Source organism: Sphaerodactylus townsendi, linkage group LG09 (genome assembly GCF_021028975.2).
Source record: "Sphaerodactylus townsendi isolate TG3544 linkage group LG09, MPM_Stown_v2.3, whole genome shotgun sequence".
NCBI classification, from domain to species: domain Eukaryota; kingdom Metazoa; phylum Chordata; class Lepidosauria; order Squamata; family Sphaerodactylidae; genus Sphaerodactylus; species Sphaerodactylus townsendi.
The window spans coordinates 84,859,307-84,877,151 of NC_059433.1; the positions used below are offsets into that span (position 1 = coordinate 84,859,307).

The window sequence follows — 17,845 nt, forward strand, 5'->3', positions numbered from 1 at the left end:
CTACAGTTAAAAGCAATATTAGCCTTTGCAGCGTTATTAACTAAAGCAATTCAAAGTTGATATATTATTCCAAGTTTCCGAATAAAAGAACCGATCAAACAGGCTTCACCATATGTAAAGAATAAAGAACCGAACAGTACTGAGAATGTATAGTGTATTTTCCTTGTCACTTATGAAACAAGGTTTTACAGATACTCTTTCAGCCAAAATAGGTATCTTAGAAATTAACCACTGGTAATAGGGAATGTATTGACCTACCTTGACAGAAATTACATATCTTAACCTATAATTGGCTAAGGGTTTGAACGTTTGATGAGGAACCCTTAGCCAATTGCAGTACAGGACACATACCCAGGCAAGCCCTGTGTGTACAGTACAGGACACATACCCAGGCAAGCCCATTGGCTCGTGCCCCACCCAACACCTCCCAAACAAAATTGCTGCTGCCCAGGAACTTGGCACAAGACACTCCAGCTCCTCCCCCCCCAAATCGCACACCAGGCTCTGGGTCAATGGGTGGAAAGCCACCACTGCCCCAGAGCCCTCCACAAGCCTCCAACCAAAGTACCCTTCCCGCCACCTAGACAACAGCCCTCTTGCTCCCTCTACTCCATACAACCCCTTTCCTGCCATCCTCCCACAACAACACACAGCTCCAGTTGCTCCCTCTCCTCCCAAACAACCCCGCCCCACCCCACGTCAACGGCACCAAGCTATTCTCCCTGCAGTTTAGAATCCCCCATTCTACAAACCCCCACACTCACCTGCAACACTGTCATCCTAAGTGAGTCTGGCTGGGCCCATGCCAGAGGCTAGAAGGAGGGAATGTTCCTGGCAGGGGGAAGGGGGTGGGGAGATCCCCAACTAACCCTCCCTCCCTTACTAAAGTCTATTTTATTGTCCACGAAAGTGGACTTTAGTTCTAGTGATATAATAAATAACACAAGTACTCAAAATTAGTTCAGTAAAATATAACAATATATAATTATTGCCAATTTGCCCATGATTGGAAATACTGAAAATTCAAAACCATCAGAAATAGGTTAGGTTGAAAACTGAAAATGTATTAATTTTTTGTATGAGACAGGAATCTAATAGACCAATCCAGACAGCTTCCAGGCAGCACAGGGAGGCAGCAATCAGCAGAAACTCCACGAACACCTGAAAGCCCTCCATAGGGCTAAAGGGTGGCGTAGGTCTGAGGCCTGCACAGGGGGCATTCCCAGCTCCCAAGTCTAGTGGAAGAAAGCTCAATCCCCAGGAATGTCCCTAGCTTGCCTCCAGACATGATGGCATACAGTTTTACAGTAGTGTCACCATACAGTGCAGTTCTGGGGTACAGGTGCTTCCAGGTCAAGTGCTGCGGATCTCTGCAACACCCACCCATCTCTCAGTTTGCTCTCCAGTATAAGTGCCAGTTCCTATGAATTGCACTGCCCATGAATATTTGCTACAAGGTGATTTAAAATCATAGCCCAACCAGCTATATGGAAAGCATTAGTAGCAAAAATGCACCTAGCCCATTTCCAGTGGTTTTGGATTCTGAATATTTCCAATCATGGGCAAATTGGCAATAATTCTGTAAATTCTGAGAGGGCAGTAATGACGGCGTGCAAGCTGAAAAACTGCAAAAGGAGAATGTGATCTGCCATTTGCTAAGCTCCTCAGTTTCACGATTGTCTGTTTTCCAATGTGCTGTAAATTCAAGCGTCAAGACCAATAGGCTTTTCCTGGTGTGATCTGAAATCATGGATTGCTTGTATATAAAACCACAATGCTGGAAACATCCCAGTTTATTGGTAAAATGCAGGGGCAAATTGGGTGGTTGGACATCAATTAGTCTTATTATTTGGGTGCTGTGTGGTTTCCGGGCTGTATGGCCGTGTTCTAGCAGCATTCTCTCCTGACGTTTCGCCTGCATCTGTGGCTGGCATCTTCAGAGGATCTGATGTGGGAAAGCAAGTGGAGTATATATCTGTTGGAGTGTCCAGGGTGGGTGGGGAAACCTTGTCTGTGAGTAACACACAGTATACAGAAAACCTACTCACACAGACAGATATCTACACAAAAACTCCAATCACCATCCAGGCCAAAAAAGGAAAGCAACGAATCATAAAAATCCTTTGGTACATGGCACAAGAAACAGAAATCTTTTGTGAACCTCACCTCCTACAAGATGAATTGAATCACCTAAACAGGGCTCTACAGGCTAATGGTTACTCTAATACAGAAATCAGAAGGGCTGCAAGACCAAGAACAAGCCACATGAACAAAGATAAAGAGCCATCTAGAGGGAAGGTGTTCTTACCATACATCAAGGGAACCACTGATCGTGAGATAGAAGGGAAAACTGGATGAAGAAGAAGCACAACCTACAAATCTACAGACCTACCACTAAGAAAATTCAAACAGATGCTTAATGCGTTCAGCAAAGCGATAAGAGGGATCCTTTAGCTACTACAGGAGTCTATCATGCATACCATGCAGCTGTGGACAAGTCTACATAGGAACCTGGCCTCAAACTCAGCGCTTTACAAACACGTGACATCAAAAGAACCACGAAAGGCACTGCAGACTATTTCAGCCAGAAAAATCAGCAATAGCAGAACACATGATAAACCAACCTGGACATAGAATATTATTTGAAAAAACAGAAATTCTGGACCACTCTGAGAAAGCCACTTCACGTCAGACTACACAGAGAAGCAATTGAAATCCATAAGCACATGGACAATTTTAACATGGAAGGAAGAAACTATGAAAATAGAAAAGAACTTGGCTGCCAGTGTTTGAAAAAAATACTAGGGTCAAGACTTTGTGTCAAACCAGCTCCACACAAACACAGGATGACCCGCCGAAGACTACAAAGAAACAAAGGCCAGGATACTTCTCTTATTCAGATGCTCTTACCAGTGACCTTGCTATCTACAGGGTTACTTCCAGGCTATAGTCTTCATTGTTACTCATACTTCTATTCAGACGCCCTCAACTATTGACCTGGTTGCCGCCTTTGTTACTCACAGACAAGGTTTCCCCACCCACCCTGGACACTCCAACAGATATATACTCCACTTGCTTTCCCACATCAGATCCTCTGAAGATGCCAGCCACAGATGCAGGCGAAACGTCAGGAGAGAATGCTGCTAGAACACGGCCATACAGCCCGGAAACCACACAGCACCCAAGTGATTCCGGCCGTGAAAGCCTTCGTCAATACAGTCTTATTATTTTTACATTCTTTAGTGTTGGTATCAATGTATCAATATGGTTATTTAATTTTTTTAATCTAAAGATCTAAAGATATAAAGAAGCAGAGAAGCCAAGGACAATAGAAATGATATGGCAGGATAAGAAGTGGGAATTAATCAGCAACAGGAAGGAAGGCAAGGGGGAAGGCTGCAAAATAGCATGAGGGAGTGGAGGGGGTAAGACTAGGCAGGCTGGCTACGGGTGGAGGGAAGAGATCCAGGGCAAAGCTGTGCCAACTGGCAAATCTGTCCCACTCTGACGATGAAGCAAAATTAAAATTGTGCTACAAATGGATTTGTTTACCACAGAGAAAGCAAACAGTGAAAGCGGGGCTGGATGAAATACATCCATATAAGAAATCTTGCCATGGCAGACATTTGCCTCCACCACGCAGCAAACACCTTGTGTGTAATCAGTCTATGACAGCACATTTGAGGGAGAAAATTGAATCTTAGGTATGTAGAGCTGAAGCAATATGAACATTTATTGACAATTTACCACTATATAATAATTCTCAGATTTTTTCAAATGCAACAAACTTCCAACCCCACTTCTATGCACACTTTGTTATAGCCACTTTTAAATTTACACTGCTTTTGGGACCCATTTACAATGTAATTCCATGCTACTTTCTCCATGCCCCATATAACATGCAGTAATCTAGCATCAGTTAACACTAAAGAAGCTCATATTATTTATTTTATGTTTAGTATTTATACATACACAACACTACAGAGTAACAGGCCATTTCATGGTCTTCCAGATAATCCTATTCTAACTCCTCCCTCACAGGTTTACAACTCACCTGCAAGACTGTTATGACCCACTCTGAGTTCTTGACCCACAGTTTAATAACGGTTGTAATAAGTATAAGTGTTTGATTGCATTTATTCATACAGACTGCAAGACCCAGGTCACATAAATGGTTGACTGAAAAGGGAATTACCAGAAGATGAGTTATACCATCCTCCAATGTTCTATAGCAGGGGTTCCCAACCTTTTTTCACCCCAGCAACCCATTTCCCTGAAACCATGTTCCCATATTAGCAAAATGTTTATAATTAATATAGTTCCTATTATTTCAAATTTATATGTTGTAACTGCAAATAAATGGCCCATTTTTCACATTTAATTCATTAACACTTGAAATCTCCAAAAGGAAAGGAGGGAGGATGGTGCTGCATGATAAATGACTGAGCCTGATGCTTGGATGTACAGTGCCTCCATCCCAGGCTGCGGTTCAGGGGTGTATTTACAAAAAATGGTGTCTGGGGCATGTGCCCCCCAACCTCTTGCGATCTGGATGTTATGACCCTACTGATACACTCCAAGATTGCATTAGCCTTTTTGTTGCTGTATCACACTGGATACTTATATTTAATTTACTGTCCGCCCATACCTCAAGTTGTTGTACACATACACTGCCACTCAGTGGGGTACTCGCCCATCCAGAGAGAAAGGGGAGAATGAAAGAGAAGGGGGTAATGGAACAGAAAGGGAGGAAAGGAAGAAAGAGAAATGGGAAAACAGAGAGAAAAGGGAGAGGGAGAAAGGGGAGAAAGGGAAAGGAGGAAAGAAAGGGGGAAGAGAGAAATGTAGGAAAGAGAAAGGGGGAAAGAAAAATGGGGGAAAGAGAGAAAGGGGGAGAGAGAAAGGAGAGGAAGAGAGAGGAGGAAGAGAGAGAAAGGGGTAAGAGGAACAGGTGGAAGAGAGAGAAAGGGAGAAAGAGAGAGCTTCCGGTAGGGGAGGGAAAGTCACCCACAAAAAAAAGCCTCTGGTTTAAAATTAAGTTTAACTTACTTTCAGGTGAGAGGTGCTGTGACTGGAAGGAGACTGGGGCAGGGACAGCCCCTGGAGGGTGCTCTTTCCTTTGCCTCATCCCTGCCATCAGTCTCCTTCTGGCTCCCGCTCACCTAGAAGTAAGCTAATCTTAATTTTAAAGCACCCACAGGCTTTTCTTCCGCAGGAGGCAGCAAAGGGGGTGGGATGTGGGCCATGTCCCCAACACCACTGCTATTTAAAAAATTTCCCATGTACCAACCCCCCCCCCCCCAACACTGTGCCGCATACCCCTGGGGTACCTGTACTCCAAGTTGGGAACCAATGTTCTAAAGGATTTTCCCTGAAGCTAAATATATGAGTTTAACAGCACAGTGAGGAAAATGATTCCCCATGTAGTTCCTCTGATATGATGAGCAACCATCCATTACAACTCTTTGAGGCCTTTCTGTGTGGAAGAAATCAAGGGTAATCCCATTAATGTTTATCTGATCCCACAGCAAAGATGTCAGTCAGTATTTTAGTATCAACACTCTTAAAGATAGCCAATAGATCAATGAGCTTTGGATGAATATGAATATCAAGAGAAAAAAAGTATAGATCAAAGTCCTGAGTGTATTCTCAGTTGTGTATTTGATATTCTAGCAGGAAGGGATCTTGGAAACCCAACAACATCAGAATAAAGTGGCAGAGTGACCAACTTGTCACCCTTTCCCTAAAAATTACCACTGAAGACATAGTGAGCTCATGAGTCTATGTTCAGATCATTTTTTAATGCAACCACAAACTTAAAGCATGGTAGCATACACCACCATCAAGTTTGCCATATTCCTAATGTCTCACATTCACATCCCAACCAGTCACTTGGATTACCAATAACTCAGCTAACAAAAAAATGTAACAATATTTTCTTAGCAATCTAAAAACACATTGTACAGATTGACTGTCTTCTTTTTTTAATTGTACCACAAAAACATAATATACTGAAAATAAGAGTGAAAGGCTAAGTTACTACCTAAAAGGAATCCTGCTACATGTAAAGACTATATATAGACACAATGGCCTTGAAATAACGTAAGTGTGTAATAAGGCAAATATTTCTGTACTTCAAAAGAACTTTCCAGCCCCAAGTAGCAAGAGCAAGCTACATCTTTCAAAAACTACAAATATTAGAAATTATAAACACCTGTGAAATACAGGGTTGTTTCTGTTCATTCTGTTATATTGAGGAAGGCAAAATCATGCAAGAAAGAACACAGTCCACAAAAAATTTCCAAATGAAACTCCCATAATTTTTGGTATATGTTGACGAATTGAAGTTCGTTCTTCAGGAATCGTTCAAGTTCATATCTTGGAGGTACTGCCTCTAACTCTAGTGAAATGACTCTGGAGTTCATTGTTTCAAACACAAAAAGATTTAAAAAAAACAGACTGGTCACTAAAAAAAAATTAGGCATGCCTCAGAACTCAGAACTACAGGAGGATCAGAATGTAGGAACCTAGTAAAATGAGCAGAATGAATTTGAGCACAGCACAATATCCCTAGGAGAAGGATGATAGAAACCTGTGCACTAAAAAAAGTTTAATTCTCTTAAACCTGTTGAAAGTGGGTCTAAGTTTTTCAATTCCATGCACAGGAATTTACATGCATTCTTGCCTAGCACTTTTAGAGATGGTTGCTGTAACTAACTGCTAACAGTCATGCTGAACATACAGCAATGGTAATTCTTGCAACTCAAAATATTATGGACTTATCTCCAATTCAGTATTCAGCATTTAATGAGTGCAGCCCCATCCATGTAAAGAAATATTTTAATGAAGAGAGAAAAGAAATAAAGACAACAATTATTTTAATCTATTGTCACCTGCCCTTTTCTATTAAATGTATTATATTACAAGCAACAACAAAGTAAATTAGATTGAACTAATGTTTACATACTGAAAGTTGTCCAGACAAGAACTGTGGAACATCCCTCAACATGCCAGGACTCATTGGGGAAGTGACTGAAATAGAAGGCCGGTCCATTTTTTGAGATTCAAAAGAGCTAGAACCTGAAACCATGATTAAGTATGTTTTGTTAAGATACACTGAAAATTTATGCAGCTCTATATTCTGATTTCATAAACATAAAGAGACATACAGTAGATGAGGAGAAATTCTTGAATGAATCTTACTTTCATAAAAGGAGAATTGCTTGACTTTTTCAATTTTATGCCCAGTGGGATTGATTAGCCATGAATATCTAGAAGATATCTAAAGGATTACAGTGTAATTTGGATTGCATTGGAAGGCATTTATATGATGTCTCAAGAAGGATATAGCTTTGTTAGGGCATAGCTTCGTTCTTAAGAACATAAGAACATAAGAATGAGCCAGCTGGATCAGACCAGAGTCCATCTAGTCCAGCTCTCTGCTACTCGCAGTGGCCCATCAGGTGCCATTGGGAGCTCACATGCAGGATGTGAAAGCAATGGCCTTCTGCGGCTGTTGCTCCCGAGCACCTGGACTGTTAAGGCATTTGCAATCTCAGATCAAAGAGGATCAAGATTGATAGCCATAAATCGACTTCTCCTCCATAAATCTGTCCAAGCCCCTTTTAAAGCTATCCAGGTTAGTGGCCATCACCACCTCCTGTGGCAGCATATTCCAAACACCAATCACACGTTGCATGAGGAAGTGTTTCCTTTTATTAGTCCTAATTCTTCCTCCCAGCATTTTCAATGTATGCTCCCTGGTTCTAGTATTGTGAGAAAGAGAAAAATTTCTCTTTGTCAACATTTTCTACCCCATGCATAATTTTATAGATTTCAATCATATCCCCCCTCAGACGTCTCCTCTCCAAACTAAAGAGTCCCAAACGCTGCAGCCTCTCCTCATAAGGAAGGTGCTCTATTTATTTATTTATTTATTTATTACTTAAACTTTTATACCGCCCCCATCCCCGAAGGGCTCTGGGCGGTGTACACACAAAATATAAATACAAATAAACACATTATTAAAACCCTTAAAACAGCGATAACAATAAAAGAGGCGTCCGCCAACCCCAATTTTAAAAATTCTCCCCGGGGAAAAAGAGAGGGGGGGGTGGAGAGTCGTGTCAGATGGTAGGCCCATGTATAAGCTGATTAGGGGCCGACTGGGGGGCACCATTCAGCGGCTGGGTCCTCCGAAGGCCCGGCGGAACAACTCCGTTTTACAGGCCCTGCGGAACTCGTTAAGGTCCCGCAGGGCCCGAACAGCCGGAGGAAGGGTGTTCCACCAGGCCGGGGCCAGAGCCGTAAAGGCCCTGGCCCGTGTGGAGGCCAGCCGCATCATTGAGGGGCCAGGGACCACTAATAAATTGGCCTCCGCAGAACGTAGAGGCCGTGCTAGTCCCTCAATCATCCTCATTGCCCTTCTCTGCACTTTTTCTACCTCTTCAATATCCTTTTTGAGATGTGGCGACCAGACCTGAACACAGTACTCCAAGTGCGGTCGCACCACTGCTTTATATAAGGGCATGACAATCTTTGCAGTTTTATTCTCAATTCCTTTCCTAATTATCCCCAGCATAGAGTTTGCCTTTTTCACAGCTGCCATGCATTGAGTTGACATTCCCATGGAACTATCAACTGAGACGCCCAAATCCCTTTCCTGGTCTGTGACTCATAGCACTGACCCCTGTAGCGTGTATGTGAAGTTTGGATTTTTTGTTCTTCTGTCACTCTTATAAAAATTCTGCAATTCAAAAATCTGTCTCTGGATATTTGGACTGGCAGAGCTTAGATTTCTCAAAGCCATCCTAGCATGGAACTCTATAGGATGGCACTGTCAAAATAGCAGGTATTGCTAAATTACTTTTAGAGGGCAAGAATATTTTGTATCTTGAAAAATAATATTTAATATTAATGTTAATTAATATTTTGGGGTTTAAGTCACTAATATTTGGGGTTTAAAATATCTCAAAAATTCTCATTCTATCTTTTGATTATAAACCTTTCAGTTTTATAAGCAAAAGGTAAGAAAACATCTTTTTTATGATGCATAGTTAATATTGTTATGGCCTTCAACAGCAAACTGATCATTATAATTTATGTTTGTTTTATTGTACAAGCATAAACTACTTAGAAGCTAAAGCAAATAAACAAAATCAAACTCAAAAGGAAGGCTGCAACCCACATTTGTCATACAGTTAAAGACTGTCAAAAGGCTAAATTGTAAATCACTTCAAGAATATCTCTTTTGTTAATTCCCTAAAATATAAATACTGTTTTTTAAAATCATGCCCATAGCTCTATACAATGTCAACATCACAAAATATATTTTATTTAATAGTACTTTGCTATTTCACTTTTTAAAACCCCCCACAAAAAATAGAATTGATATCTATCAATTTCTACCCACGATGCTCAAAAATAAAGAATAGGATGACTGTATAAAATAACGTAAATCCTAACTTCAAAACTTCTGATATTAAATACAGGCACATAGAAAGGCAATACATAAAGACATTACAATGCAAATATATTTAGATAATCTCTTAGAAAAATGGAACTTACTGGACTCCAATTGTGCATGTGTGCTGTCAGGTATTCTGGGAATGTCTCTGCAAATGTGAAAAGCAAAAAAAAAGCCCTCCTTTTAATAAGTAATCATTCATTTTGTTATCATAGAACATTTTAAATAACAGAGCAGAATAATCTAAATCACATTTTGTTTCCTTAATTTGGATCCTGTGTGTTTACTCCAGTCTCCCAAACGAGAGATCTTGTTCCAGTGGAAGAAACCTTTCCCCAGCAGAAGTTTGCTCCATCAGAGGAAAGTTTCCTCACTTAGCTGAAAGAATGAGTAGAACCCAATCCTATACACATGAATGAATAAAAATCAACATAGATCTAAAGCTGCAGCAGAAACAGCGATAAATTAGCTGAAGAACTGTAAAGGTACAGTTAAATCAAATTCACATTTTACATTAATTAAATTAAACGTGATTAACATGCAATCACATGATCTTTAAATCATGCATATCTCTTCAAGTCCATCACCACATCCTGAATTACAGAGTCCCACAAAAATATCCACTGACATTTGTCCATTAATAAAATGTTGACATGTGAGCACAATCCCCCCCCCCCAAAACTAACCAAAAAACAATGCAAGAGAGCCTTGTCCCAATTGGATTCTTCACAATGTACATCCAAGTGAGCAGGATATGAGAACTTTATCCGTAAAACACTTAACCTCCTTTCAACAGCCATTCCAAACACATTCCAATACTTAAATTTAAGTGTGCATAAATATCACTTAATTTAATAAAATTCAACCTTACTTAATTTTCTTTGGATCATTCTTACAGAACATTACATTTGCATCTGTTAAGGAATGTATTTGAGGTAATTTTTTGCTATCGAATATACACAGATGCTGACCAAAGGATGACTGTAAAAATGCCACCCAATGGTGGGAAAAGTAAGTCAGAAGTTTTGGTACAACCCTAGACATGCCTGTGAAATCAGACAAAAAGCTATTCGTTTCCCCCATATTTTCATGGAATTAACGTTTTCTGATCAAAAGATGGGTTTGGAGTATGAATCTTCCATGTTTTTACATAGTGAATAAAAGTAGTAAAACTTCTATTACATTTGGGACACCATGTGGGACAATGAAAAAATGAATCAACGTGAAAACAGAAGAGGCAACTGAGGTAAGAAAATTTGAATGGGTTCACAACATACAAATATTTTTTGTTAAAAATACAATTATGTTTATTTTAAGCCATTCAGGCAAGGAAATTCTTACTATAACTCACCCAATTGGCCGTGAAACTACAAGTTCTACTTGTGGCTCTGGTTTAGATTCTAAAATAATATTGTACACTTCTTCAAAGGTGGCTCCTTGCAAAAACCTCCCATTCCATTCTAATACTTCATCACCTGCAACAATAGACATAGCTGTTGTTAGAAAGAAAAACTAGTCCCATGAGCTAGCATAGCTAGCATTTTCCATAGACCACATAACTAGTAGAAGAGGAGGAGGAGGAGTTTCTCTTCTGTGAGGAAACTCAAAAGTGGCTTACAAGCTCCTTTCCTTTCCCTTCCCCACAACAGACACCTTGGGAGGTAGGTGGGGCTGAGAGAGTTCCAAAGAACTGTGACTAGCCCAAGGTCACCCAGCAGGAATGTAGGAATGTGGAAACACATCTGGTTCACCAGATAAGCCCACAGCTGCCTCAACTATACACCTGGTGGAACATTTCTGTCCTACAGACCCTGCATTAATTCCCCAGGGCCTTAGTCTCACTGCATAGAGCATTCCACCAGGTTGGGGCCAGAGCTGAAAACACCCTGGCCCTGGTTGAGGCTAGCTGGACATCTTTTGGACCAGGAATCACCAGCAGATTTTCATTTGCAGATTGTAATGCTCTTTGAAGAATATACTGGGAGAGAAAATTCACTGGCCCCATATCATTTAGGGCTTTGAAGGTGATTACTAAAACCTTGAACATTATTAAGTACTCCACTTGGAGCCAATGCAGTTGGCAATGTGCCGGCTGAACAGGTGCCCACCATGGGGTCCTACCCACCTACCCATGCAATCTAAGGATGTGCCTCTAAAAAATGGGTCTGGGGGAAGGTATAATCTCATTACGTGCATCATTTTTTGCAGATCCGCCTCTGGTTGCAACCATATAGTTTATAAACAGAGATGCTTTATGTTTTAACAAGTCCATATCAACACTCTGTTAACTGAAGGAAGACTAACAGTCCCATCCTAAACAGAATGATGTCTGCTGAAGTCTGGGTCTTAGAGGGGGTGTAACTTTGTTTGGGATTGCACTGTAAATTTCTCATTCTCATCCAAATTCTTATAACGTAATACATAGTTTTGAGAGCTAAGTCTCATATGTGGGGGTATTCACTGTTCCAACTATAAACTAGGTCACCGAGACTGTTTGTAGAGTGGATAATCCCAATTCCTGCAAAAGAACCTAAACTTTGCTTTGAATCTGCAGTTTTCTCAGAAGCTTAGACCCAATAAATTTCATTTAACTCACTAACTGAAACAGAAGTTGTCCTTCCCACTTAAAGAGTTGAATTAATATTTCTCTCATACCTGGTCTAAGGTGTCCCACTGTATCAGCTAAACTTCCTTTTTTTACTTTGGTGATAAATGCACAGAGTCGGCCTGATTCAGTCATCTTTCCTCCTACAACCTGTTCAGAAAAAGAAAAATAACAGCAATCATAATTTTTAAAGGGTAACAAATGCTTTTTCAAATCAGTAATTGTCAACAGGCCAAACGTACTATAGTATAACACACATACTATGAATATGTGAAAAATTACTGAAGACATGCCCATCAATATTTCTGAGTCCTCATGAGAATATTCCAGAGCAGTATTTTGAAAATCTCTGTGTTTCACAAAACAGTCAAATCCAGCAATCTACCAAAACTCTAAAAATGTAGAAATTATTCAGTGCTTTCCACATACATCCTTTTAACTATGCCTGCTGGACTCCCTCTACTGAAAAAATCATTTGTGCTCAGAAGACCTCTTTTGTATATGAGCAGCACATATGTTTGGACTGGTATAATTTATAGACATTACTATACAAGCTATATAGTTGACATCGTTACTGCTAACAGTCTCCTGATCAATGCTTACCCTAAAGGCACAGGAATGCTGGCATGGTCCATTCCAGGGAATGCTCAAGGCATTTTGCTGCCCCAAAGTCCTTTCTTGTGATACCATTATGTCTTCAAAGCCTCTGTTCAATGGAATGGAATGGAATGGAGCATGCCAGCATTCTCACACCTTTAAGATAAGAATTGACAAAGAGATTACAATCCATAGGGGTATCAAGGCAGAAGAATAAACATCTTTCTGAAAGGTTCCCAACCTTTTGAACCTGGGCAGTGGACACAATCACAAAATGGTGCCACAGGAGGTGGAGCCAATCACACTGCCAGGCAGTATGGTTATATATAACTCTAATAGTACTTCAACATTTCAGGCAGAAACTTTGTCTAACAGGATGCCTTTTGATCTGCATAGCCAATCTGGTCTCCTATCAGAAGCTACTAGGCAAAGCCCCACCTGGCTCTAGCAACTTTCTGAAAACACTTGATGGGGACACCTTGGGGACACCTTTGCTTTTCCTATCAGATCCATCTAAACACATCCACCAAGTGAGCACTGAAGAAAGACAAAACAGTTCATGGCTGCTACAGTCATTGCAGAGGTCATTTTCTCTACAGTCTCCCTTTTGCTTTAGTTCCACTCAGTGCACAGTTCTGTTTGTATATCCAGGAAAACTCCTGCTAGGATGTTGTAGTAAAATTTAAAAAAAAACATTTTATTGTCTTTTCCTTCCTCTTTCTATGGCCCTTTCCGCATGGGCCATAAACAGCGCCCTGGGGACAGCAAAAACGCCGTCCCCAGGGAGCTGTTTGCACAGGGGGCACAGCTGCTGTGCAGCCGTGCCACCCTCGCGCCGCAAAGCCGCCGTTTTCCAACCTCACTTCCCCAGCGACGTTTACGGAAAACGGCGGCTTCGAGCCGCTGCCATGAGAACGGCAGCGGCTCGAAGGCGCCATCCCTCCCCCCTGTGACTGGTCGACCTACTGTCTCTGCAGCCTCGCCGAGGCCTGGGGACCCCCCCCCCCGCCCTGCAATGCCGGAGCGGTCGCGCAGGGCAGGGGGCGTGTTCCCAGGCCTCGGCAACACGCCAGACGGCCGCAGAGATGGTAGGTCGACTGGGGGACGGCGCTGAGTGGCGCCGTCTCCCCGGTGGTCTCTGGGACTATTCGTGCGAATGGGACTGTTTGTGCGAACCCCCATCGTGGCCGTGCGGAAACGGCCTATTTCTCTTCCTCTTTCCCACACTTTCCTCCTCCCTCAATTTCATGAGCTGCCTTAACTTCTCTCTTTCAATCCCACCCTTTATTTTGCAGTCTTGGGCCCTTTCTGCACAGCGGAAAGGGCGCCTCTCCACCGGCAGAAATTATGCCGGTGAAGGGGAGGGGGCCGTTCGCACAGGAGTGTGCGAGCGGCCCCTGCAGAGGCCAGCACAGAAGAGGCGGCTCCACTTTCCCGTCCCCCCCCACTCACCTCATTCTCCAGCGTCGGTCTGGAAGGCTGCAGGGCCCCGCCCATGCTGCCCTTCAACCTCCAGGGATCAGAGGGCAGCGTGGGCGGGTCTCAACAGCCCTTCGGACCGACGCTGGAGGACGAGGTGAGTGGGGGGGATGGGAAAGCGGCGCCTTCGGCGCAGTGCGGTTTGGGAAGGCGGTGCTTTCCAAAAACCTCCCTCGGGAGGGAGGTGGAAAGCAGCGCCTTCACGCCATTCGGGGCCGCACAGGACGGCGCTTCTGCAATGGGACCGGTGTTTTTCCATCCCTGGGCCGATGTTTTTGGCCCTGTGCAGAAAGGGCCTTGGTCTCAGCTTCTGGCAACTTAGTCATGTAACAGCAGAATGGCAGCAAACATTTGTTAATATCATGAATAAAAAAGAAAGGTTAATATTTTTCTGTGGTCTACTGATGTAGTAAAAGGATGCTTCTCCCCTTCTACCCATTATAAACACAATGTTAATCTGCCATAGTGGTTATAAATGAGAAACAGTTAGGGTTTAGCCCAGCTTCCACTGCAAATGGCACTGGGGTGGGGACTGACATAATTTGGGTCAGGATATTCTGACTATGTTCACTTCTGGTCGCCAAATCTCAAAAAGGATATTGAAGAGATAGAAAAAGTGCAGAGAAGGGCAACGGGGATGATTGAGGGACTGGAGCACCTTCCCTATGAGAGGCTGCAGCGTTTGGGACTCTTTAGTTTGGAGAGGAGACGTCTGAGGGGGGATATGATTGAAATCTATAAAATTATGCATGGGATAGAAAATGTTGACAGAGAGAAATTTTTCTCTCTTTCTCACAATACTAGAACCAGGGGGCATTCATTGAAAATGCTGGGAGGAAGAATTAGGACTAATAAAAGGAAACACTTCTTCATGCAACGTGTGATTGGTGTTTGGAATATGCTGCCACAGGAGGTGGTGATGGCCACTAACCTGGATAGCTTTAAAAGGGGCTTGGACAGATTTGTGGAGGAGAAGTCGATCTCTGGCTACCAATCTAGATCCTTCTTGATCTGAGGTTGCAAATGCCTTAGCAGACCAAGTGCTCAGGAGCAGCAAGCAGCAGCAGAAGGCCCTTGCTTTCACATCCTGCATGTGAGCTCCCAAAGGCACCTGGTGGGCCACTGCAAGTAGCAGAGAGCTGGACTAGATGGACTCTGGTCTGATCCAGCAGGCTCTTTCTTATGTTCTTATGTTCCTTTTTTGCCCCACAACTCCCAGGGTCATTCAAAAGCTGGTGGTTAATTTTAGCATTCCTAGTTTTATTTTCTGATGAGTTATGTCGGTCACAAATGGACAGACAGATAGCCATGCACAGTCTTTTATTATTATAGATGCATGGTAACCGTCAACCAAGTGATTTATTTTTTTCCAAAATTTGATTTGGAGCAGGGTCATGTGGGGAATTTCTGTCCAGAGGCCCAGGGTGGCAGCGCTGACTGCAATGTTAGTTCCAGCACCACAATGTGAAATAAAGATGTTAATCATGGGATGAGACTGGGGGTTGGGGTCTGTTGGACAATTGGAAGTTTGACTAAAACTATATATCCGTCTGGTTGTATTTTTATGATTTACTGTTAGGAAAAGGTTAATTGGAAAAAACTAGTTCAGGAGAATATAAACCATTGGAAAAAGGATGCAGCGGCAGGACATAGGGGACTGAGTTCCGCCACTGAAGGGAATTTTATCTAACAGCCAATCACTACCTTAGTTGTATAACCAACTTTTTTGAGCTGTGACGCCACAAGAGACAACACTGAACTGTCATCCATAATTGGAATAAAAATGTTAAGAAGCAGGGGAGTTTTAAATGGCACCACAAGCTCACGGATGTGGGCTCACCAATACTCAGCTAACAAAATAACGCTGACTCAGCAGTACTCAGTCAAAGGAACAATGGACCAATTTCCCCAGCAATGGGGCTGACAGTCCTGGTTGGGGACCAGGGTCGGTGGCCAACAGAAAATAGAGGAATGGATGACTTCAAGTGACTGCACTGTCTCCTCAGTGTTGGCATTCCATCAGCTGCAGAGGAGACCCAGTGAAAATGTGAGGTATACCATGGGAGTTGCTGAATTGCTGGATGCTGGAAAGAGAGGGTCTTCCCCGCTGCCCCATTGGTCTTGACCAAATCCATATTACAGACTCTTTGTGCCCAGAAAAGCTATGCCATTTTCTGGCTCTACAGAGATTTCTGGGGGTCTCGTAAACAGCCAAGGACCCCTCACAAACAGCTCACTGAGAACTACTAGCAGACAGCTTTGCTGAGACAGACCAAGAAACTGCCTGTATTCCACTGAACCTTGAAACAGGCAGAGGGTCAGCTGACAAAGCAAGTCCACTATTTGGAATCGAGGAGGCTAAGTTGGCTTTACAGAGTAAAATCAACAATATGGGAGAAGTAGCTGAGAGATAAATTAGTGTAGGCTGTGCTGTTAATTTGTATTGTTGGGGAGTGTGAACAGTTAGTGAGGAGTATATGTTATGCTGAAGAACCAGTAGGATAGACTTTCCAACGTGGGATGGAATTAGATTTATTCCTAAGAAAGACCAGAAATGGGTCGAGGATTCTAATGGTGACGGGATGCAGAAGATATAGCAATGGGAGAACAGAAGGGGCCCATTGGGGAAAGGAGTGCCCCCTGTGGCACTCTTCAGTCCACAGGGTGCCAGGTGGACACCCCTCATCCAAATGTCACCTTTTGTCCCCGATCCCAGATAAATGTGGTCAGCCACTATAAGGCTTTTCCCCTAGAAATGGTGGCAGTGGATGAAAAACCCAGAAATGCTGGCAGTGGGTGAAAAGGTCATGGTCAACCATATCAAATGCTGCTGTGAGGTCTAGCAGCAACAACAGCACCAATCCGCCTCTATCCACCTGGTATAGGAGATCATCTGTGAGGGTGACTAGGGTGGTCTTTGTCCCATGGCCCAATCTGAAGCCTGACTGAAATGGGTCCAATGCTAATGTCTCATCTAAGAACACATGTAGCTGCAAGGCTGCTGCCTTAATAGAAACAACAAGTTCAAAACTGGGCTGTAGCTGGCTGGATTCAATGGGTTCAAAGCGAGTCTCACTACCACCTCCTTCAGCCCCCTGGGAAACATTCCCATCTCAAGAGACAAGTTGACAATCTCCCACAGGGGCACTGCATCTTATTACCACCAGCCTTGACGAGCCATGATATGCATGGGTTGAAGAAGTATGTGGCTGGCTTCACGGATGCCACGGTTTTGTCCACCTCAGCTTGGGAGAGCTGACTAAATTGGTCCAACATAAGACTTGAAGAGATCCAAGGGACCTCAGGTGCTTTTATTGTATCAATATTGATGGGAGGTCCTGGCAGTGTGACAAGACTTTCTCTGCAAAAAAGCTTCCACAGGCCTCCCAGGTAGGTACGGAATCCGTGGACAGTTTAGGTCCTTCTGACAGGGAATGAATGACCAAATCATCCTAAGCAATTGAGCTGGGAGTGAGTGTGCAGCCATAAAGAAATCCTTCTTAGTAGCCTTCAGAACCATCTCCCAGGATTTCATTAGTGTCCTGTAAGATGTTCTTGCAGCCCCATCACGAGTTGTCCATCAGTTTTGCTCAGCTCCCACTTCATCACTCTCAGCTCTCCAGTATGCCAGGGAGCTGGGTGCAGAGGACATGTTTTCTTGTTCTGAATTTTGATGTGTTTGACCTGCTGGACTGAGA

The 17,845-nt window shown here is 42.9% G+C and overlaps 1 protein-coding gene across 39 annotated transcripts in view; it reads right to left on the minus strand.

The window, feature by feature from the left end:
• The window catches only part of RIMS2 (regulating synaptic membrane exocytosis 2), a 433,065-nt gene that overhangs the window by 187,475 nt on the left and 227,745 nt on the right, over positions 1-17,845 (minus strand). For all 39 annotated transcript variants that reach the window (XM_048508147.1, XM_048508154.1, XM_048508146.1 and 36 more), the window contains 4 exons: positions 12,122-12,221; positions 10,818-10,941; positions 9,568-9,614; positions 6,968-7,080 (listed from right to left, as the gene is read on the minus strand). In XM_048508147.1, the coding sequence (XP_048364104.1) occupies positions 6,968-7,080; positions 9,568-9,614; positions 10,818-10,941; positions 12,122-12,221 (384 nt within the window). The remainder of the gene's footprint in view (positions 1-6,967; positions 7,081-9,567; positions 9,615-10,817; positions 10,942-12,121; positions 12,222-17,845) is intronic.